Raw genomic sequence first — 24,515 nt, 5'->3', positions numbered from 1 at the left:
CAACTAATCACCAGTTTATTCTTGTTTTCCAATCATTATATCTTTTTAATTTCTTTCCTTTGACTTAACTCACTGCATTGACCAAGACCTCCGGTATTATTGTGAATACAAGTGGTAAGAATGGACTTAGTTAGGAGCCTTTTGAAAATCTAAGTAACGAGTTCTCATCCCCTCAAAATTCAGTAGGTCCAGGTTGGGGGCCTGGAAAATCTACACTGTAACAAGTATTCTAGGTGATATCGATGTAGGGGTGTCCTAGAAACACACTTTGAGTAATATTTTTAAAGCTTCACTCACCTAAAGAGTTTTCTTGATTAGGATGGAATATTGCTCTTTCGTTCTCCCTTCTCTTCCCACTTTTATCCTCTTCCATGCCAGTGAAGGATACACAAAATACTACTTTTCTGACCACCATATTGTTTCTCTTTTTCTGTTTCTCGCGGTGGATACCACACGCATGGAATGGTCTTCAGTGTTAAAATGTTGGCTGGTTTTAGAAAAGAAAAAGACCCTCATCCTGGGTCAGGAGTCTACTCGAAAAGAAGCAAGCTTTTTAAAAATATATTCAAAATTTCTTGGGGTGCCTGGGTGGCTCAGTCGGTTGGGTGGCCGACTTCGGCTCAGGTCATGATCTCGCGGTCCGTGAGTTCGAGCCCCGCGTCGGGCCCTGTGCTGACAGCTCAGAGCCTGGAGCCTGTTTTGGATTCTGTGTCTCCCTCTCTCTGACCCTCCCCCATTCATGCTCTGTCTCTCTCTGTCTCAAAAATAAATAAACGTTAAAAAAAATTAAAAAAATATATCTATTCAAAACTTCTTGAAATCACAGTTGAATTCAGTTCTTTCTGAATACACACCCAAACCCCCACATGTGCACACGCAATCAGTCATATGGGTGTTGCCAGATGACGGAAACACTATGAGGAAAAAAAACAGATTCTGAAGGATGCACAGGCGTAGAAAATAGACTTGAATAATATGAAATCACTTGAGACAAACATGGATACCATGTGGTTTCCTAAATATGATTAGTTGCAAATCAAAGGGACAGTGTATTTTCTGAGATCCAGAGGTAAAATACGCCATGGATATTTATGGAAAGGAGATACAAAAATAGCTGCAAATATCATAGAGTATTAGAGCCAGACAGGGCCTTAAGATCACGTTATCTGACTCTGGTATTTTTCAAGCTGAAGTGACTGAGGTCCACTTTGGTAGAGTGAGTGATGTCCAGTGTCGTCTGGTGAGATGCACAGAACCCAGCGTCCCGGATCCCCACCACAGTGCTTCTTCCCTTATGTCACTCAGGTAGTTTATGAGAAGAGATCATGTCTGTGAAAGGAATCCCAGAGAAACAAGAAGGGACAAACCCACGAAAGCGAGTCCTCAGACCGGATAAGAGGGAGATCCGTGAAATGGAATTGATTTTGTAAGCGAATTGCACGAAAGATGTGCGAAAAGAGGCGACGTGAACAGAGAATGGGAAAACCTAGGCGAGAGAAAGGAGACAGTACACTGGGGGAGTCCAAAACTGGAAGATAAAACTATGCTAAAAGGGATGTCTGGGTGGCTCGGTCGGTTAAGGGCCTGACTTTGGCTCAGGTCATGATCACACTGTTTGTGGGTTTGAGACCATCCTGGGGCTCTGTGCGGACAGCGGGGAGCCTGGAGCCTGCTTCAGATGCTGTGTCTCCTCTCTCTGCCCCTCCCCCACTCACACTCTGTCTCTCACTGCCTCTCAAAAATAAATAAACATTAAAAAAAATTAAAAATACGATAAAATAATTCAAGAACATGTAGGTAGACGTAGTATTTTTATGTCATTTTTATCAAAAGTAGGTCTAGCGAGAATTATTTCAATCATAAAATGACCATAATAAAATCTTATGAAAGTACACTTAGACTCCTTTAAAGAAAGGCATACCTCAAGTAGTAGCAATGTTAAGCTCTTAATCTCCTAAAATGTCAAAAGAAGAAGATACAGTAATCCAAAGATGTACTTTCTGTATTAAGAAACATTAAATGTAAAATCAAAGAAATACAGGGAAAGCTAAGGCTAGGTATTACTGCAAATGGCTTTATTGTTTTTTTTTAACATTTTAAAAAAAATTTTTAATGTTTATTATTTCTGAGACAGAGAGAGACAAAGCATGAACGGGGGAGGGGCAAAGAGAGAGGGAGACACAGAATCGGAAGCAGGCTTCAGGCTCTGAGCCATCAGCCCAGAGCCTGGCGCGGGGCTCGAACTCACGGACCGCGAGATCGTGACATGAGCTGAAGTCGGACACCCAACCGACTGAGCCACCCAGGCACCCCATAATTTTTTAATGTTTATTTATTTATTTTGAGAGAGAGAGAGAGCAGGGAAAGGGCAGAGAGAGAGAGAGAGAGAGAGAGGAAGAGAGAGAATCCCAAGCAGGCTCCATACCCAGGCATGAACTCCGACACAGGGCGTGATCTCACGACCATGAGATCGTGACTTGAGCCGAAATCAAGAGTCCAACGCTCAACCGACTAAGCCACCTAGGCACCCCAGGTTTTTTTTTTTTTTCAAAGACACGGCTGATGAATGAAAATATAAGGGGATGGAGAATCCCAAATATTTTGAACAATTAGTGGCACTGCCTTCATTCAAGAGAGGTAGAGTTTACACAGTGTTCAGAATTGTTGGCATTTATTTCCTTACGTTTCCACTTCCTTAAGAGCCTGAACCTAAATGTTACAATCATAATATTGGTTTGCAGCCTGTCTAGCCATTGAAAAGCACTCACCTTCATGGTTCATTTGATGAGCCAAATACCCTGGTTGTGTCTCCTGAGAGAGGAAGTATCCATTTTGAATCTATGTTTAACAGAGATAAACGGGCCATAATAATTAGGCAAATGTCATAGAAAAGTGAATTTTAAATGTGGCCAGTCAACCAAATGTATGTACTTAGCAAATCGATACACTGGTTAAGGGCACAGGATTTAAAAATCGGGCAGACAAGGATTTGATTCCCAAATTCAGCTACTCATTACTTATGTAACAACTCCTTTCTCTTCTCTCCTTCCTCTCTCCCTTTCTTCCTCTCCTCCTTTCTTTTATTTAAAAAAAAATCTATTTAGCATTTACTATGTCCTATGCCAAAGGCTAGTGGGCCAGTTATCTGACATTCCTGAGGGAGAACATGCGAAGTTTACAGGGAAGAAATTTGTGGTGTGTGGCCCAAGCCAAGACAGAAATGCAGAAATGAGCCAGACTCGCTGGGAGAAATCTGGGCAGACTGGAATGAACAATGGGAGACAAGTTTGGAAAAACATATTAGAGTCAGGTTGTGAACGGCCTTGAACGCCGGGATAAGCAATTTCAAATTAACATTGCAGATACTTGGAGAACAATCAGAAATTGAGCGATTCAGGAGGAAGCCTGGTACTGAAAGCCAATGGAGGAGACTGGTTCAAAAGAATAGTTTACTACACGCTTCAGAGAAGGCAAGACAGAAATGGATTTAACTGTTAGAAGGACACGATGACCTTTAAAATAGCTTTGCTTGCATGGGGGGGGGTTGGTGGGGGGGATAGGAACCAGCAGTGGGGATGACAGGGGGTTGAGGGTGAAGAAACGGAGCCTGTGGGGCAAAAGTTCCACGGGAGGGTGAAGCAGAAGGGGAAGGAAATAGTGTGGTAGGGAAGCAGTGAGGCCAAGGGCAGATATATTTTTCCCAAGGTGAAGAGTTATTCTCCATGTGGGAAGTCAAAAACCCGTGCGGAGAGACTGAAGATTCTAGAGCGTAAGAGCAGGAGATGAGAGTTCATGAGAGTTCCCACTGACCCCTGAAGTGCAGAGGGAAGTCTTGCAGAGATGGGGCAGCGTTTCTTCCTCTGAGATTGAAGGGTATGACTTGACATTGAGATTGCCTTTGTAGCCAGGAGAGAATCAAGGCAGCATTTATCTGTGTACTCCAGGTGAGCTCTTGCCAGAAAGATGAGTGGCAACATCGGGCCACAAAAAAGACCAAGTGACCGAGGCTGTAGAAAGGCAGACATCAAAGGGTATAGCCCATCAATAGATTCAGCAGGAGCATCAGACCATTTTCAGTCACACTCCAGAAACCTTTCTACTTCCTTCTGTGCTGGGTAACGTGGGAAGTTTGCAGTGCAAACTTTCAAAGAAATGTAGCCTGTCCTTGATCTTTACCTCTCCTTCAAAAACAATGGCACTGGGTTACAGAGACTGTGGGTCCAATGCGAAGGTGACTCTTTGTGCCTCCACATCTAGGGTTCAATGGGGCTGGTGAGAAAGCTTCTGAGGATTGCAGACCAGGTTGCATCTTTATTTGAGCTCTGGGTTGGGAAAGGGGAGCAGAGGGGTGCCCTGGGGGCAGTGCCCTCCTCCATGACCCCCCCCCCCCAGGCTTGCACCCCAAAGGTAGTAATTCCATCCACACAAGGAAAGCCGAAGTTGGTGTGTCTGGCCAGGCATCCTCAGTCTAGAGAACGCTGTGGGTTAAGGAGACCCTAGCGTGCACTTGAAGAGCAGAGTAAGTGCGTTTGGCGGGAGAGGGCACAGTGCTGACTGGGCATCTTTGCTTTGGAGCCTTCCCTTTCGCATTGGCCTGTCTGTGCCAACAGCTGAGAACCGGGGCTGCGGGCAGAGGCGGGGTGTCAGTCCGGGAACACTGACCCATTGGCCCTGTGGCTGCAAGAGGAGTTAGGGGAGCCCTGGGCGCAAGCCAGGGATAGAGAGCCTGATCTCTGCTCCAGTCCACGAATCCTTAACGGATTTTCTTTCTCTCCCTTCACCCTTTTCTCTCCTTTGCTCTCTTTCTTTCTCTCTCCCTCTTTTTTTTTCCTCTTTCCCCTCTTTTCCCCCTCCCTCCCCGTCCCGTTCCCTTCCTCTCCCCTCCCCCTCTCCCCTCCCCCTCCCCGTGCGTGAGCCTCTTCCTTTCCCCTCCTCCCCTTTTCCGCCTCTCTCTCCCTCTCTCTCTCCGTCTCCTTCTCCCTCTCAGCTCGCCGGGCGACCCTGCTCCTGCCTCCCACATTAATGGCGGCATCTTCGGAGGATGATATAGACCGGCGGCCCATCAGAAGAGTCCGCTCCAAGAGCGACACGCCGTACCTCGCCGAAGCCAGGATCTCCTTCAACCTAGGGGCAGGTAGGGACGACCCTCTCGCCTCGCTCTCTCCCCCACCCCGCTTCCTCGCCTCCCTTCCCTCCACGCCGGCTGGCTCAGCCCCCTGCCCCTCCTGGGGTGTCCCCCTCCCGGCGGGGTCCTCCCTCCCGCCCCCCTCCCTACCCAGCCGGACGCCGGGCTCGCTCACTCGCTCTTTGTGTCGCCGGTGTGCGGAGGGGTGTGTGTGTGTGTGTGTGTGTGCGCGCGCGCGCGCGTGTGTGTTGCAGAGGTGGGGGAGGGTAGTGCGTGGAGCTCTACATCCGCCCTGGAGTCACACGCGGGCTTCCCCTTTCCATAAGGAGAAGAAAGTGTTGTCAGTGATAACAATGATCCTAGGAATAACCCAGAGCTGGATCGGGCTGCGAGTGCACTGGCTGTGGGCGGAGGGTCTGGCAAGGCTCTGCCGGGGAGGTGTGCTGGCAGGGCTCCTACAGGGTGGAACTTGTTGGTGACATTCGGGCTAGTGATTTTGCTGGGCTGATGCCACTGCTGCGGTGTTGGAGGGGTGAGAGGGTGTGGGGTTGACAGCTACCAACGGGACCTTATCTTCCCACGGAGCAGTGGGAGAGCAACCCGAAGGATGATAATAATAATAATAATAATAATAATAATAACAACAACAACATTGTCTGTTGGATTCATGTTAGGTGATCTGATTCTGTCACTGGTACTGGTGCTCAAAGTGGCCCAGATGGAATTAAGTGAAAAGGGCAACTGAGGTAGAGGAGGGAGGGAGGAGGGAGGGAGGAGGGTAAAGAGGGAGGGAGGAAGGGGTCATGGGAGGGAGAGGGAAAAGAAGAAAGAGGGAGAGGAAGGGAGGGAGGGAAGAAGAAAGGAAGGGGCAATAGAGAGGACTCAGGGATCCAGAGAGTCAACATGCTTCAGTTGAGAGACCTCTCAGGCTTACTTGATGAGAAGCGCCCAGTGTCAGCTGTCCCCACTGCTGCTGCTTCTCCGGATTCATAGGCAGACATCACCCCTGTTAGTAGCAGATGGTCACCATCATCGGGAAGAAGTTGTCCAACAATAACTTCATAGTGCTGCCTTTTCTGAATGACTCCTAAGCCACCACCCCAGCTGCGTCTCTTCGTTTTTAGAGTCCCTCAGTGTTCTAGCAAATCCATTGCAAAAAGAGTGAGGGAGTTTTCCTGAACACTATCCCTCGAAATAAGTTTCAAAACCAGATAATAGCTTTTTCTTTAGGAAACTAAATCCTTGAAAATGGAACTGAATGAAAGTGTGTTGCGTGCATGTGTTGGAGCAAAGAGAACCTTCACATGATGAGTATTTTATACACTGTTGAGAAGTTTGGACAAAAGAGAAAAAACTCTGAATAGAGAAACAAGATGTGTTGGCTAAGGAACCATATCTTCATGACTAGAAGGGTAACTGAAAGGATCAGAGCAGCCAACTTGGTTGGAGTGTTATATTTTCCTGTCTTGGTGATTTGGGTTTTTAATCATATGTTTTCTTGTCACTCCTAAAATGTTTTCCTCTGGATTTCGTGCTGGGGAAATGAGGACTTTACTGGGAGAATCTTTGGCAATTTTTGTGCATGCTGTGTAGCCTGTGGTCTCACTTTGGAACGGATAATCCTTGATTCAGGATTCGGGATATGGTTGTGAGGGGTCTTCAGAAGGACAGAGAAGAGTTTCTTTTATGACTGAGATTGTTTTCTTGCTGAGTGATTTCAGAAATTGTACCACTGACCCCTTCGCTACCAAACTCTGGTACATTCCCTGAGTGTCTTGGTCTCAGCACAGGAGAGGAAAGGGCTAGAGCGGCAGTTAGTAAAGGTTATTTACTTTGTTTTACTTTTAACAACCAAACAATAAAATAAAACACTAAAAGAAGGCTTCGAGTTTCAGCTACTACTGAGAGCGTTGAGCCGTTTCGCCGCCAGATTAAACCCAGTGACTTGCCATCTTTTATTCTGGTTAAATTTCTCTGGAGGCCAGTTAAAAGATTGGACTTTTCGGACAAGACTTGTCTGTCTTTTCTCTGGAAAGAAACAAGCCCAACAAGGTCCCAGTCTCTTCTGTATGCCTCTTAGAATCTCCCTAAAAGCAAAATCAAGAAAGACACCAGCAAGAAAGAGAAAGTGTATCCAGAGGATGTTGGTAGAGAAGGGAGAGCAGTCGCAGTGGACGGTGTTCTGCAGATAGGGGAGCTGTCCTCCCTCGGTGGTGCTGAAACGAAGGACTGTGTGACAAAGATGTGACTATAAACAAGACAGCGGAGGGAGGGGTGCCCAGTCCCTCCCAGTGATGGAATCCCAGGGAAAACTCAGGAGATCTAGTCACCAAAAACTTTTCTATCCCTGCCCACCTACATTTGCCGCCTGTTTACTACGCCTCACGCCTACTGCTCCACTGCTCAAATCAGGCAGTACTGCTCTAATTTTGCGCAGGCTGTTCACTCCTGGCTCTTTGTTTATTTTCCAGCCGGTTTCTGGTTGCTTTCCTGACATAGTAAGATCTACTCACAGATGTGCCTTTCCCCCGCGTTTAAAAGTAATTGTAACCCCTGGTTTAAAAAGCAAACAGCCTTGTTTATCTCCTTGAGCAGCAAGTTGTAATTAAACTATTAGTGTCGTTATCAGCGTTGCTGAACAGAGGAGCCTGCACACTTCGGGTAAATTACATAATTTGGGCATAGAGAGAACTTTGTCTCGTAACAATTTATAAACAATTAAGCAAGGAAGATTTCGTTTGCCCTTTATTCCCACTCTTCTTCTACCCCCCAGTCACTTAGTGTTTATTCTTTCCAGAGAAATCCTTTCTTGGTTTAAACCATTTATGTTTAATATTTGCTTTCTCACACCCACTCATTATATAGAAGTACATGTTTAATATTTTAGAGGTTTAGTAATGCTTCATGGAATAAATATACAGATGTTCATTTTATTTGGATATCACGAAATCATTTTGGGCACCAACTCCCTTCAGCTAACCTGTATAGTTGCCAAATAACGTGTACTGGGCATTTTGAGTACTGATTAAATACTTATGCATCCTTTCAACTACATCCTGTCCCTGAGGGCACTTAATAATATCATTTCAGAAATAACTCCACAGCTTGAGTGAAGGCTATACTCCTTCACCTACCAGTCCCAAGTCAGTCAAAGAATAGCACCAAAATGTGGGTCTTTCATCACTTTATGAAGATGCAAACTCCAAGTTTCAGCATAAACTGACGGAGTATAGAATCGGGATTTTCCGAACCGTGACTTCCATTCTTCTCAAAGAGACCCTTTTGTTGGTTTTTAACTTCTATTCAGCACTTAGTATATTATGCTAACAGTGATAATGGTTATTTGCTGACGGTAGAGAAAATTAAGCCAATGTATTTGCTGAAACTTACACAGACACATCAGACCTCATTTAAAACATTGAAAGAGGTTTTTTTTTTCCCTGAGAAATTAAAATGTGTTATAAGGACATCGTGTAACAGAAGAGTATGTTCACACTATTAGTAGCAAGTGTTTCTAATTGTGTTCTCACTTAGTAATGAACATCATTGACATTTAGCTTGTGAGAACTTACCCTGCCTTATGAGGTCATGCATTCACTGCATTGAAGTGGGTGCCCTGAAGAGTTGCAGCCTGTGGGGAGGATGTTTTCCTATAGGCTAGTGTGTTTTATTTATCTTTATATTGACAGTATGTAGAAGGGTATTTGCTACCTAGAGGGTGCTGAAACTGAAAAGTTCTCGGCAGTTACACGCTGAAATGAATGGAAATGTTGTGGTAAATAAAAAGTTAAGCCCATCTAAAATTTCTTAAAGGCGTGTCAAAAGCAGGAAAGCTAGTCACGCTGATGATTTAGGATTGTTTAAACCCCAAAGCCAATATTGGGCCACTCTTGAGAAAAATAAGTACTTCTCTAATCATAAGGAAATTTAACCTTTGTTGACATTTCGGAATTGCTTTTTGAGTGGAGTAGATTTTAAGCTAATGGCCTGGTCAGCTTCAGAATGCCCGTCGTCCTTGGGACTTCAAGATTAGTTTTTGTTTCTGATGTAAACCAAGGAGAGCTATTTCTGATTTCTGTTGGTCTTCTCCACTCTTCCAGGCACAGAGGATAATGGCAGTCACAATTGGCTTGTTTTGGCCACCTGTAAGAATGGATGGGTCCGCCAGATTAGGGTATAACCTTGGTCTCAGGGGATCTCTTTCTTAACTCTCTTGAGGAGGAAGATCTTTATCTCTTAGTTACAGTACGAAAATCTATGATACTGAGAAGTGACTGCCCAGAATGCGAGATCATCACTTAGCAATGAGAACTGTCCCTAGGCAAAATCGGGAATACTGTCACACTGAAGCAAGATTGTTCAACCAATGCGAAGGTCTTGGTAAGCCTCTTCCTTCACTCTTTCACTGAAGAATGCCAGTGTCTCCCTCACAATGTTTTTTTGTTACTGATTTCAAAGTGAAGGTAGATCACATGGGTCTGGCTTTTATTTTGTAAGCCCCAAATCTCCTTGAAAGTACTGATCGCTTCTCACATTCAGTAGCCACAATCCAACTGGAAGGCCGTGTAGTTGACCAGAAGCCTCTATTACGGGGCCCTCTGAGGGTCTGCCCTCCTCCTTTGCTGTTCTTAAAGCTAACCAACCTGGTAATCTCATTATGTAATGCATTCAGATGGTACTGATGAAGACCACTCCAAATAATATAAATAATATAAACAAAGTAAGGGAAAGTAAATAATTAACAATATGAAGAAATAGGAAGCCCTTTGCTGTTAATATTTAACTTGACTGCTTACAATATTTTTGTTTCAACAACAATCCATACGTTTCTGAGACACCTTGAACACTAAATCTGTGTTACATGGTTAAATTTTCTTGGGATCTCTGGTCTGGGCATTATTAAATTCTTTTTAACATCTAAGGATTACATTACTATTCTCTTATCACTAACTGATACGTTACTTATTTAGTTTGTCCGTAATTATATACATATATACATATATATATATATATATATATATATATACACACACACACACATACATGTGTATGTATTTAGAGAAAGAGAGATTTCATGGAAGACCATGAAAGTGTGTTTTATATGAAAAATATCAGAAAAACTTGATTTTAATGCATCTCTGCCTCTAAGACCAGGCACAAGACATTTAATTTTTCTAGGCTTTGTTCACTCGGCCCTTAGATGACGGATTTCGATTTTAAAATCTACGAAGTCTCAGGGTGCCTCCGTGGCTCAGTTAAGTGTCCAACTCTTGATCTCAGCTCAGGTCATGATCTCAGGGTTTGTGGGTTTCAGCTCTACGTTGGGCTCTGTGCTGACAGTGTAGAGCCAGCTTAGGATTCTCTCTTTCTCTCTGCCCCTTCCCCACTCACATGTGCATTCTCTCTCTCTCTCTCTCTCTCTCTCTCAAAATAAACAAATAAACATTAAAAATAAAGAAAAAATAAACAAAATATTTAAAAATTAAAAAAATAAAAGGAAGTCATTTAATCTAAAAACCTGTGAATAACTGGTTCTTCCAACTCTAGCTGTACTATTGGATATTGACTGATTTTTATATGCAGTCTTATTTATGGTATAAAACATATAGTAGAATAACGTAATTATAGCAGTGATTTAAATATTTGATCACAGCAAAGTTATGAAAATAAGCTTAAGTAAAAGAATTAATAAATATTAATCAGGGGCGCCTGGGTGACGCAGTCGGTTAAGCATCCGACTTCAGCCAGGTCACGATCTCACGGTCCGTGAGTTCGAGCCCCGCGTCAGGTTCTGGGCTGATGGCTCGGAGCCTGGAGCCTGTTTCCGATTCTGTGTCTCCCTCTCTCTCTGCCCCTCCCCCGTTCATGCTCTGTGTCTCTCTGTCCCAAAAATAAATAAACGTTGAAAAAAAAATTAAAAAAAAATAAATATTAATCATAATTAATAATTACTTCTTAATAGTTAATAATGTGCTAGGAGGTACATTTACATACACCGTCTTAATTAGAATGTTTTAAATTCGAATAGTCAGAGATTAGAGTCTTTCACACAGTTGATGCTTTGTAAATGTTTGTTGTATGATTGAAAAAGGTATTGGCGAAATCTGAGCAATAAATGGAAAGTGAGAAAACTAAATATTAATCTGGTCTTCCAATTGGCATTTTAAGTGTTTCCTGTTCTCTTTTGTAGTTAAAATGAATAGGTTCTAAGATCTATATTTTCCCTTTATCCTTTTAAATTACCGGGGAGGGAAAATACATGCCTTTGGAATTCACAGATAGAATAATCCTATCTTCTAGGTTCTAACTATAAAACCTGGCCATGGCCTACAGAGAACTTTTTTCCTTCTTCAGAGGCATATGTGCTGATAGGAACAAATAAACTGTTGGTTAAAATAGGTGCAAAACAATATATTCTTATACAGTTCTTTTATTTTATTTTTAATTTGTTTAATGTTTATTTATTTAAAACATTTTTTTTAATGTTTATTTATTTTTGAGACAGAGAGAGACAGAGCATAAACGGGGGAGGGGCAGAGAGAGAGGGAGACACAGAATCTGAAACAGGCTCCAGGCTCTGAGCTGTCAGCACAGAGCCCGACGCGGGGCTCGAACTCACGGACCAAGAGATCATGACCTGAGCTGAAGTCGGATGCTTAACCGACTGAACCACCCAGGCGCCCCAATGTTTATTTATTTTTGAGAAGGGGGAGGGGTAGAGAAAGAGAGAGACACAGAATCCGAAGCAGGCTCCAGGCTCTGAGCTGTCAGCACAGAGCCCGTCGTGGAGCTTGAACTCACAAACCTCGAGATCATGACCTGAGCTGAAGTTGGGCACTTAACTGACTGAACCACCCAGGCACCCCATCGTGTATTTTAATGCGAAGCAAAAATATTTTCATCTCACATATGGAGTTACTCCTTGACGTATGCAACTTCAATTCATGATTGTTTATTGTACAAGCAAGAGTTAGAACACAACTGAAAACTGAAGATAATATATAGAGCTAGTTTTCTCCTTGACTTGATAAGTTGAAAAATGAGACATATAGTCAGTGTATCATGTCAAAAAAAACTCAGAAGAGGCCCTGAAAGAACTATTAATAGATACAACATGTTCCTCGTCGTATGATACAAGAGGAATTGTAGCATTTCCCCCCTTTGTTTCATCCCTGTCCCCACCCTCTTTGGTAGTAGGTAATAGAGTGGATGTGATTTCAGGAGGGAAAAAAGTGGGCCATGTTGACATCTTAATTGCTTTAATTTACAAGTCTTTTATATAACGTAGGATAGTTAAATAAAAGACAAAATCAATTTTATGACCTTATTGAAGGATGATGGATTGGCATGACTTCCTACGCAGGCTATCGAAAGACAACAGAAATAATCACACTACTAGTTATTTAACATTTATAAAAGCAAGTGTTGTATAAAAGCTTGTAGTGTTCCTATTGATCTTTTCTGCCTCATTTGTGTACCCTAAACTAACAATTCAGGAGCAGAATCTTTGAATAGTAAATACTTGGGCTGTATTGTAGTCATGAGGATTCAATGTATATCTTGGTTTTGAAACTATACTGAACTTTATCAATGTGATTATTTGCCATTTAGAGACATAGACAGCCCATTATTTCTGGATCTCTACCACACAAATAACAAGTTGATTTAATACTCAATCATGGTTTAATCAAGAGTATAGAAAGAGCTGTGTTATGCTTGATTTTCCTTATTCCATCTGGGCCCTGTGGTTTGGGAGGGGGGAGGTAGAAGAAGGTAAGAAGAAATCGTAATATTTATTCATTCAACAAATGTTAATTGAGAACTTAAATATGTATTAGGCCATGTTTTAGACACTTGGGAACTATTAGTAATCAAAACAAACTCAGTTGGTTCAGTTGGTGAAGCATTTGACTCTTGACCTTAGCTCAGGTCTTGATCTCAGGGCCGTGAGTTCAAGCCCTGCGTTGTGGAGCCTACTTAAAAAACAAAAACAAAAAACAACAAAAAAACCCCATCTAACCTTTGTGAATTTTAACTTCATAAAGTGGGTTATGGACAATAAACAATCTAATATTTATACACACTGTATAATATTTTAGAAGTTAAGGCAAAAATGAAGCAAGCTAAGCGTACAAGACATGTAGAGGCAAAGGAAGGGATGGGCTGCAGGATAGGCAACGTTGAGAAGAGGGGATGTGAACAAAGTTCTCCAAAGTAGGTGAGAGAATGAGCAATCCCAATATGGGTGGAGGACAGCAAGGGCAAAGGCCCTTTAACTGGAGTGTTCCTCGTGTGTTCAAGACCTGGAGAGGAGCCTAGTGTGGCTGGAGAAACTTGTAGGGAATAGGGACCAGAGTATACAGGATCCGGGGGCTACTGTGGACTTTGACTCTCTTAGTGGAGTGTGGGACGATGCGGGGATTTAAGCTTAGGAATAACCCGATCTGAGATAGATTTTAAGAGGATTGCTGGGGCTGCTGGGCATGAGCAGATGGTAGCAGGACATGAGGAGGCAGGGAAGCTGAGTTGGAAGATTTCAGTAACCCAGAGAAATGGTGGTGGCTAAGCAGCGAGGCAGAGAAGCGGCAGTGAGAAGAGGTCAGATTCTGTATGTATTTGAAAGGATAGCCAACAAGCTTTCATGATGGATTCAGTGTGAGTTGTTAAGAGAAGGAAAGGAGCAAGGAGTCCTCCAAGGTTTGGCCTGAGCAACCACAAGGGTAAAAGGGCCTTTGGGGGGCATGGGGGAGTGGTCAGAAATTCAAATGCAGACATGTCAAACGTGAGATGCCTACTAGACATCCCAGTGGAGGTATCAGATGAGCAGTTAGATAAGCCTAAGGTTAAAAATGAGGTCTGGCGCAGAAATATTTATTGAAGGGGCACCTGGGTGGCTCTGTGAGTTGAGCATCTGATGTCAGCTCAGGTCATGATCTCACAGTTCATGAGTTTGAGCCCCACGTCGGGCTTGCTGCTCTCAGTGTGGAGCCTGCTTCAGATCGTCTGCCCGCCTCTCTCTTTGTCCCTCCCCCACTCAGGCTCTCTCTCTCTCAAAAATAAAATAAAACATTAAAAAATGTATTTAAGTTGTCAGCATATAGAGGGTGTTTGCTAACATCTACTGTACCGTGGGCTTTGTAAACTCTTGGTTATCTATTTCTCATAATGACCTTATGAGATTTACATGATTATTACTATCCTTATTTTATCCATGTGGCAACTAAGTCACAAAGGGGTTAAATAACTTAGCAGTGGTAATGTAGCTAATAAGATGAAGAAATGGAATTTGGATCATCTTTTATATGACTCAAATCCATATTCTCAATGGCCATGATTTCTTACAAGAGAGCAAGCTGATACAGTCAACTTTGCTATAAAGTTACATTTTAAGCTTATCATGGCTAAGGGAAAAAAAGAGAGAGAATCAGGAATGCATCCTAGCCCAGTATTAAATATACACACACACACACACACACACACACACACACACACACACACACACACGTATATATGTGTATATATATATATATATATATACATACATACATACATACATATATATATACACATATATATGTATGTATACATATATATATACACACACATATATATGTATGTATACATATATATATATTTGGCTAGGACTCATTAAGAAATGCACTTTAACGTCACATACACGCATGCATATTTATGATTGGAATAAAATATTCCTCAAAATGCCCTTAATATGTGCAAATAAACTCTGATGTTTTCTACATTACCCTATTCCTTCCCATCCATTCCCTTCGAACATAGTCTAATTAAAAAATGCTGGTTATGACCCATCTAAGTGATTTTACAACCCACAGTTTAAAAAACATTACTTAATTCAGGGCATCTGGACGGCTCAGTCGCTTAAGCGTCCGACTCTTGGTTTTGGCTCAGGCCATAATTTTGTGGTTTGTGAGTTTGAGCCCCAGGTCAGTCTCTGGGCTGACAGTGCAGAACCTTCTTGACATTCTCTCTCCTTCTGTCTCTGCCCCTCCCCCACTCACAGGCATGCACACACACTCTCTCTCTCTCTCAAAATAAATAAGTAAACTTAAAAAAATAAGTTAAAAAATTAAAAACATTACTTAACTCATTGTTTTCTAGGCACTATTTCTGAACTCAGCAAAAATATTTGCAAGGAAATCCCCGTCTTTTTTGATTCCCCCAAAGAATGTGGTAAATTCATTCTCTTCACAACATGAATCAAGATGAAAGAGAAAAGCTCCAGAGTGAAGGCCAACTTCGCTCTTAGGTAGAGTAGGCTCACAATACCTTTTGAGGCTCACAAGAAAATGTTTTAATTTCTTTTAAGGTCAGAATAAAAAATGAGTATAATCCAGCCTGGTTTATATTTGTCTCTCTACCAACATAATAATAGATACATAGTTTTTAATATTTTTTGTGGTGAAAGGGGCTTTCGAAGACAGAAGTGACTGGGACCCATGGAAGTCATAATGCAGCCCTGCAGAGTGGGAACAAGAGCCGTGAGGAAGAATCCTCTCTTTTCCAGGGTAGTGATAGTGGTTATGTGAGTATATCTGGAGCTAGACTTCCTGGGTTCAAATCCCCACTCCGTCATTTACTAGCCATGTGACCTTGAGCAAGACATTGAACCTCTTAAGTTTCTCACCTATCAAATGGAATTAATAATGGTGACCACCTTGGAGAGTTTTTTTTTGAAGAGCAGATAATTTTATGAAATGTGAAAAACTTAGGGGCTCCTCGGTGGCTCCGTCGGTTAAGCATCTGACTCTTGATTTCGGCTCAGGTCATGATCTCACCGTCAAGGATGGGATGGAGCCCTGTGTCGAGCTTGCTTAAGATTCTCTTTCTCTCTCTCTCCTTCTACCCCTCTCTCCCCACTCGCGTGCTTTCTCTCTCTCTCAAAAAAAAAGAAAAATGTGAAAACCTTAGGATAGTACTTGGCATATAGTGAGTACTCATTACACAAAGCAGAGAGCAAGCTCCATTACATTTCTGTGTATTGCCTCATCTTGGTTCTATTCTTCCAAGATATTACCCAAAAGGAAAAAAAAAAAAGAAAAGGAAAGAATGAAAAGAAAAAAGGAAACAAGGAAGATGTCCTTCTAGTTACCACATCGTCTAAGACCAAATGGCTACAAAGTCATAAACGTTCAGACAATGAACAAGTTTTCTTAGCTAATTTCACCTCTATTCAGTCCTTGTTTAGAGTACTGAATGAGTATGACAGGCCCAAGATGAGAAAGGAAGTCACCCTCAGACTCTAAAAGTTAAGGAAATTTACATTAAAGACAGCCCATCCTCTGACTGACGTTGAATGGATCAACTCTGAAATATCAAAGGGTCACATGGAAATGGCCACATGGACAAGACTAGCTACTGGACGTCCCGGTGGTCCCCTGAACTTGGAGGCGGTGTTTTGTGAGAACGGAAAAAAAGAGCAGAGGAAGGGATGTAGGAGGAAGAAAGGAGGAAGGCAAAGAGGGAGGGAGAAGAGAGAGAACACAGCTTTTCGGTTTGAGAAGTCATCCACGAAGGCCAGGTGAACATCAAAAATCATGGAATCTTAGCTTTTCAGAGTCAGGGAGAGCATCTTCTCATTTCTGAATCACGGGCATAAGTGTTCCGTGATGGGTTTGGAGATCTGCTGATTCCCAAATCGGACTCTGCTACTTACGAGCTAAGCCATCTCTGAATCTTTGCAACCTCGAACACGGAGATAACACCCTCTGCCTAATTATGGTTGTTACTTTAAGGACCAAATGGAAAAATGTCTTGCCAGTAGCCAAGGACTATATACAAAGGCGAGGAACAGAGGTGGTCTGGATGAATGGGGACAGCTTTAGATTTCTCGCCGTGGCACGAATGAGGCCCTGGAATGAAAATGTGAAAACTAGATTAATTCTACTGAAAATGTGGCCTTTGCCATAGCCAAAAAATTCAACACAGCCCAAGAGTCCAGAAAGACTGGCGACAGCATCTACCGATTTATAAATGTAGGTGATGTTCATGCCTTCAATGTCAACTCTCATCATGGTATGACGTCTGGTTGCCTTTGGGTACTATTATCCATCCATAAGAGACAGAGTGCTCGAATTTTTACAAGTGTTTGTTATTTTGAAACTAAAAGTAACTGTACTGCCCTCTAGAATGACTGGCCTTGCAAGGCATTTGTCCAACTTGGTCTTAGGCACACACCGAACAACCAGATGCATCCCTCTTTTCTAATGTCCCCTTCCATTTCCTCCATCTTGTCCTCCCTTCGCTGACTGAATGCCCTAATGACTTGTTTTGACCTTAATCAACACACCCAAAGCTTCCAAGGCAAGATCTTCATTTCTGAGAGGAAGAGGCTTCAAAAGTCCCCTGTGTATCTGAGGAAGTCTAGGGCTGATCATTACCTCCCACTGAAACCAAAAAAATCACACGTTTCGCACAGCTGTGGAGCCAGCTGCCCTAAACTCACCCCACATCGCCCACCATGCTGCCTTCCAGCAACGTCTTTGCTGTATCTGGTCGTGATGCCGGCTTGTAATCAGCTGAGAAGCAGCTATTTCAGTAAAAAAAAGTGACTTTCACCGGCAGTTTGGGCATGGCACTCAGAGCCACCTTTCATATAAGGCAACTTCGCAGTTCTAGAAACGATTTCTCCATGTTCAGCGGGTTCAACTGAAATAGAACAGGCAGAAACCGAGTTAGGAGTGGCTGGGCTCTTCGTTTTGTTTTTTACTTTGTGTCTTTGTCTCCCAGTTTGGAGGGGGTTTCATTCATATAAAAGCAAACATTTTCAACCGATATCTGGGTCTGGAGCTATAATGTAGATAATGCAGATCATGCCAAATTGTGGCTCATCACAGATTCCCCATTATGTGCGATTTGTGGATACCACATAACTTTCATGAGTGTATTTTACTGCATTTTGACACAAAAAGGTATTTGGTTAATAGGCTTTAAGCAAATTAGATACTTGATACATTATTGTAATTTTGTAAAGCTTCAAAATGACTCCGGCTTTTTTCAAGTTGTAAAAGCCCTGAGGTAGTTTTCCTTTATCTTCTCGTGTAAGGAATTCATTTTAAATATGCAGAAATAAATCGTTACTGTGGTTTCTGTTGTTTTAGCCAAAGGTGTTTCCTACATCCTGTATACCAGAGACTCCTCGCCACAGAAATCCTCCCCATTTTATGAAGCAACCAGACAGAGCATAGTCAGCGCTCCCTGGGTGGGCCATTTAGTTGATTTAAACATTTCTTTTTTGTTTTTCCGAGTCTATCCGTACATTTGCACCTGTCGCACCGGTAATAGTCTTTCTGGCGTCTTGAGAACATTTGTATTTCCAGAAAGAAAAGATTGGCTCATGGTTTTCTTGTCCACCAAGATCTGAGTCAAACTATGACATCACTTGTCTGATAAAATAGCAACCATAGACACGGAAGTGTGTGTTACGTCTAAGACCAACTAGAACCATCCATAAAAATAATGCCAGGTCAACCCAAAGTAAGCTCAAATCAGCCTTAAGCTCACTTCATTGGCCTCTCTGTTACAGCTCATATAATATGATCTGTATGAACAATTTCTGCTGTAAAGTTACCTCATGAAGACATATATCATCTAAGTCCTTCCATAAACCCAATTATAGGGGCAATTCAGGAGAGTTACAGCTACTCACGTCTGCGTTCTATCTCCTCCCCGGTTCCACTTATTAAGGACAGTGAAGTGGAAATATTGAGGTAGAAATGAAACAATGACTGAATTTAGCCAATGCAGAAAAGACTGCTATAATCACTCAATCAGGCATTGCATTAGCTTTTTTATTGCTATGTTGCCAGCTTCATTTATTAGAGGTGATTTGTCCAGAGAAAAGCTATCAGCGGCCCTTTGTACACAAATATGAATATATGTTCAATATCTCACTGACTTATTTACACAACATTGTGTACGTTTCATTCAAAATTATTAGCACTCTTTCATTTAAATTCAGTCATCCTAGTACTTAGATAACTAAGCTCTTGGTCGCAAGTGGCAGAGAGGGATATAAGAGTAGTAATTAATAAAACACACATTAATTAATAATTGATAAAAAATGTATCACTGAGGCAAAAAAAAAAAAAAAACCCAAAAAGCCCAATGGTAAAAGATAGAATTCCTTTTCACGTTATAACCCGGTTCAGAGCAGGAGATACTCATGTTATCATTTTTTTCAGTTTATTTTATTTGACAGAAAGCACGAGCAAGGCAGGGGAAGAAGGAGAGGGAGAGAGAGAGAATGCCACCCTGAGCCCGGAGCCCGACACAGGGTTCGAACCCACGAACCGTGAAATCATGACCTGAGTCGAAACCAAGTGTCAGAAGCTTAACCGCCTAAGCCACCCAGGCGCCTTTCGTATGACATTTTTTGTTCCCCACAGAACTGAAATGGTTTTGAAAGGAAACCACATAGGTCCTAATAAAAAGGCATAGAGAGGGACTACACAGAGAAGTGGACGTTCATCAGATTAAAGCTTTTCTGCAGCCAATATTCAGCATTCAGAACTGAAGGAAAATGAGAAGCCTCTTACGGCTACTTGTACATTGATTCAAATATGTAGCGCATTCACCGCGACCGAGCACAGACACTCAACCCTGGTGTATATTAAAGCGGAAGTAATTTTCTTTCCAGTTGCTGGTTTTTTCAGAGGAATGTATTCTCTGTCCATCTCTGCAAGCCCCAAACACGGTCCAATAACCACAGTGAATCTTGAGCGCACTTTAGCGTCTTTTCCAAATTATAACTGGTTGCATCTCTCTCACGCTTACCCTTTGGTGACCCTAAAAAAAAAAAAAAAAAGAAGAAGAAGCAGCGTGTTATTTATGTGGGTTCATAGAAATGTAAATTTTTTCCATAAGGCTTCGGCTTCCATAAATCTGTTGCTGCGGTTCAATTGTTTTCCTCCCCCGAGTGGGAGAACAGCTTCAAGTCTGAGGTCCACCTAATCCTAGTGTCAGGACAAAATGCCTTACTGCGGGGGAGGTGTAGAGGTCGTACAGGGGGAAGCCGATCAAGGGAGCAGGGTAGCAAGGGAAGGAGAGAGTTCTAGTCTTCCCGGGGATAAATTGCCAGGAGCGCCCACTGATTTGGAATATGTCATCATGCATAGAAGGAGAAAAATGCCTTGGGATTTTTGACTCACGTGGGAGCTTTGGTTAGGCACAGGTGTAGCCAAGCTCTCCTGACCGCTCTTGAGGTATCGCTTGGAGAGGGCGAATGTGCCCCGATGTGTCGGGCAGAGCTGGATGTGAGTTCTGACCCTGTTGGGCAAGTGTACCATCTTGATGAACTCGGTTTGCTTACCTATAAAACGGGCAGGTTCATTTCCCAGAGTCACGAGAATGACCCGAAGGGGGGATAGAAAGCAAAGTCCCTGGCATAGTAGGTGCTCAGTAAACACCTTTCAAACCATTCAAGCCAGACGCATGTTCAATTTAGTTTACTGACATGAAATCTTGATGTCGTAGCACAGCGACAATGATTAGAATAGCCAAAGTGCCCTTATAAAATCTGGACAAGGGGCGCCTGGGTGGCTCAGTCGGTTGAGCGCCGACTTCGGCTCGGGTCACGATCTCGCGGTTTGTGAGTTCGAGCCCCGCGTCGGGCTCTGTGCTGACAGCTCCGAGCCCGGAGCCTGCTTCGGATTCTGTGTCTCCCTCTCTCTCTGCCCCTCCCCTGCTTGTGCTCTGTCTCTCTCTGTCTCTCAAAAATAAATAAGTAAATGTAAAAAATTAAAAATAAAAAAAAATCTGGACAAAATTTTCGGAAAGGAACGGATGACTTGGTTATCGTGACTTATTTCACCAAATATCCACCTAACAAATATTCATCAAAAGCCTGCTACACGCTCAACATGGTTTAAACAGTTTCTTCAATAAGCAAATCCATCCACATCCACCAGACTCCCAAGCTTTTTTGAGGAAAGGGATCATGTCTGCCTTATTTACCCCGAATCCTCAGTGCCTACCGCAGAGCATGGCCCATGACAGGTGCTCAAAAACTACTGGTGATAAAAAGAAATGTCATCAGGGCAAAGGCTGCTTTGCTCTTAGTTCGACTTTATACAGAACTCACTGGATTTCTTCTTCAGTTTTTTTCTAGAAAAGGACTTCATTTTTTATTTTATGTTTTTTGCACTTGTATGTTTTTACCGAGATGTAATTGACATACAACATTGAGTAAGTGTATGGTCTATACATGTTGATAAAAGGTCTTTATATTTTTAAGAGCAGTTTTAGGTTAGCAGTTTTAGCAGAATGGAGAGGAAGGTACAGAGATTTCCCCTGGACCCCTGCCCCCACGCATGCACAGCCTCCCCCGTGGTCAGCATCCCCCAACAGAGTGGGACATTTGTTACCAGTGATTAACCTACATTGACGTGTCACTATCACCCGAAGTCCCTAGTTGACCTTAGGGTTCACTCTTGGTGTTGTACTTCCTGTGGGTTAGTCACACGTACACTGGCATGTATCCATCATTCTAGAAACATAACAGAATTACGTCTAGAATAATTTCTAGAAACATACAGAATATTTTCTAGAAATCTAATGTTCTAGAAACATAATGTTCTAGAAACATACAGAATATTTTCACTGCCCTAAATGTCGTCTGTGATTTTCTTATTCATCTCTTTTCCTCTCCTCCCCAGCCCCTGGCAGCCACCGATCTTTTTACTGTCCTTATTATTTTGCCTTTTCCAAAATATCATAATTTCACATGCATTTAAGGTGGTGTGCATGTAAGGTTTTTCCATGTCTTTTCTTTTTTTTTTTTTAAAGATTTTTTAAGTGTTTATTTATTTCTGAAATAGAGACAGAGCATGAGTAAGGGAGGGGTAGAGAGAGAGGGAGACACAGAATCCAAAGCAGGCTCCAGGCTCCGAGCTGTCAGCACAGAGCCCGAAGCGGGGCTCGAACTCACAAACCGTGAGATCGGGACCTGAGCTGAAGTCGGTCGCTCAACCGACTGAGCCACCCAGGCGCCCCTCCATGTCTTTTCATGGCCTGATAATTCATTTCTTTTTTAATTTCTTTTATTTTTTTTAATGTGTATTTATTTTTGAGAGACAGACACACACACACACACACACACACACACACAAACACACACAGAACGTGAGCAGGGGAGGGGCAGAGAGAGAGGGAGACACAGAATCCGAAGCAGGCTCCAGGCTCCGTGCTGTCAGCACACAGCCCGATGCAGGACTGGAACTCACAAGCTGAGAGATCATGGCCTAAGCCAAAGTTGGACGCTTAACCAACTGAGCCACCCAGGCGCCCAGGTTCGTTTGTTTTTAGCGTTGAATAGCATTCCGTTGTCTGGATGTACCACAGTTTATTTATTTGTGCACCTACTGAAGGACATCTTGAATGCTTCCCAGTTTTGGCAATTATGATTAAAGCTGCTATAAACATCCATGTGCAGGTTTTTGTGTGGACATAAGTTTTCAACTCCTTTGGATAAATACCAAGGAGTGTGATTGCTGGATCATATGGTAAGAGTATGCTTTGTTTTGTAAGAAGCTACCAAACTGTCTTCAAAAATGGCTGTACCATTTTCCCTTCCCAGTAGCAATGGATGAGACTTTCTTCTCTTCACTTTTTCGCAACATCTATAGACTTCTTTATATATCTGATCCTTGATTCGTTCTGAGAGTTTCCATAAGCAGAAGCTTTAGAGCAAGGAGACACTTACCCCATCAAAGCTGTCTACAACCCAGGCAGGCTTCTCAGCGTCTGCCTCTTCAGTCCTGCTCTCTGGGAAGAGGCCAGAGATACGATATTCTCCAGAGTTTGTGTCTGGGTCCTGTAAAACATGGAAAGGAAGGGTTATGTTGGTTTTCACTCCTGTTTTATTAGAGTTGCAATAGTACTTGGGATGATACCGTTAACTTTACTTTATCAATTCTCAGCTCCTAGTGTCCTCTGAAGTGATTCCCTAGATATGGGGGAAGGTTGAAAGTCAGTTCTTGCGAAGGAGACTAGCTGGTCTTTTCTCCCGTGCTTCACAAAGAATGATCCGTTTCATTTGGCCTGTTTTGAGACTGCAGAAGGAGAAACGAAGCAGCTCTAAGCAAAGATAATGTGTTTCTCCTCATTCACCTGGCATTTTGTTTCCTTTTTGAGCTGAATAGGAATTGACATCATTAGGAGAAGATCATGGCAGTCTCCCACTTGCTACGTCTCTGAAAACCATTGCTAAGTTTTGTAAAATGAACCTCAGTGAACTAGAAAGAACATGCTCTGTGTTGGAGGCCATTCTATATCTCCAAGTCTTTGGAGTATAAACTTGGCTGCGATAGAATTTTTGGTAATTCTGGTATAATAGTCTGCCCTAAAATTCAGAGGGGGGAAATTATTAAAATATTTAAAGAGTTGAGCTTATGAAGTTTGGAGATTATCTGTTCCAGTTAACACATTATGCCCTAGAGAGCCCTGTGATCCCCAAGAAGAGAAAAGAAGGAAAGGGAAGGGGCGCCTGGATGGCCCAGTCAGTTGAGCGTCCGACTTCGGTTCAGGTCATGATCTTACTGTTGGTGAGTTCGAGCCCCACATCAAGCTCTGGGCAGTCAGCACAGAGCCTGGAGTCTGCCTCAGAGTCTGTCTCCCTCTTTCTCTGCCCCTGCCCCACTTGTGCTCTCTCTCTCCCTCTCTCTCAAAAATAGATAAACATTTTTTAAAAAGGAAAGGGAAATAGAAAGTCTTCAGATTCTAGATGTCAGCTCAGTTCCAGGGGAATGCTGGAGGCAGTGCATATAGGTTCTTGAAAGCCAACTAAGCACATCTCTTCCCAACTCCAAGGTCAATGTCATCACATCAGGAGCTTTGCAATCAGCCAAAGTATTTACACATGGAAATCAACAAACACTACTATACATCAGAACATTTTTCTGGATGTCTGCTTATTTTTGAGAAAGAGAGAGACACACACACACAGAGTGTCAGCGGGGGGAGGGGCAGAGAGAGAGGGAGACACAGAATCTGAAGCAGGCTCCAGGCTCCGAGCTGCCAGCACAGAGCCCAACATGGGGCTCGAACCCACGAATCATGAGATCGTGACCTGAGCTGAAGTTAGATGCCTCACCGACTGAGCCACCCAGGCGCCCCTCAGCACATTTTTTTAGAGGGCTTGTTGTTAAACAGTTACTCGCACATCACTGCTCAGTTCACGGAGTTGAGCCTGATATTTAATAGACATACTCTAAGCACCATCCAAGTATCTATGTAAGTGGTTTAGGCATGTTTTATTAGATGCTAAAAATATCAAAGGAAAAGTATCAGAAGGGCTTTGCTTGACCCATTTAATTTGACAACTTCCCTTTCAAATGTTTATTCACTTCAAAGGATCTAG

The 24,515-nt window shown here is 42.7% G+C and overlaps 1 protein-coding gene across 7 annotated transcripts in view; it reads left to right on the top strand.

Annotated features, from left to right (window-relative positions):
- PHACTR1 (phosphatase and actin regulator 1) overlaps window positions 1-24,515 on the top strand; it is a 567,250-nt gene that overhangs the window by 34,475 nt on the left and 508,260 nt on the right. For all 7 annotated transcript variants that reach the window (XM_040460558.1, XM_040460556.1, XM_040460562.1 and 4 more), the window contains one exon: window positions 4,988-5,134. In XM_040460558.1, coding sequence (XP_040316492.1) covers window positions 4,988-5,134 — 147 coding nt within the window. The remainder of the gene's footprint in view (window positions 1-4,987; window positions 5,135-24,515) is intronic.

Source organism: Herpailurus yagouaroundi, unplaced genomic scaffold, assembly GCF_014898765.1.
Source record: "Herpailurus yagouaroundi ecotype Mexico unplaced genomic scaffold, PumYag 250, whole genome shotgun sequence".
Taxonomy (NCBI): Eukaryota; Metazoa; Chordata; class Mammalia; order Carnivora; family Felidae; genus Herpailurus; species Herpailurus yagouaroundi.
This window is presented reverse-complemented; position numbering and strand designations above follow the sequence as displayed.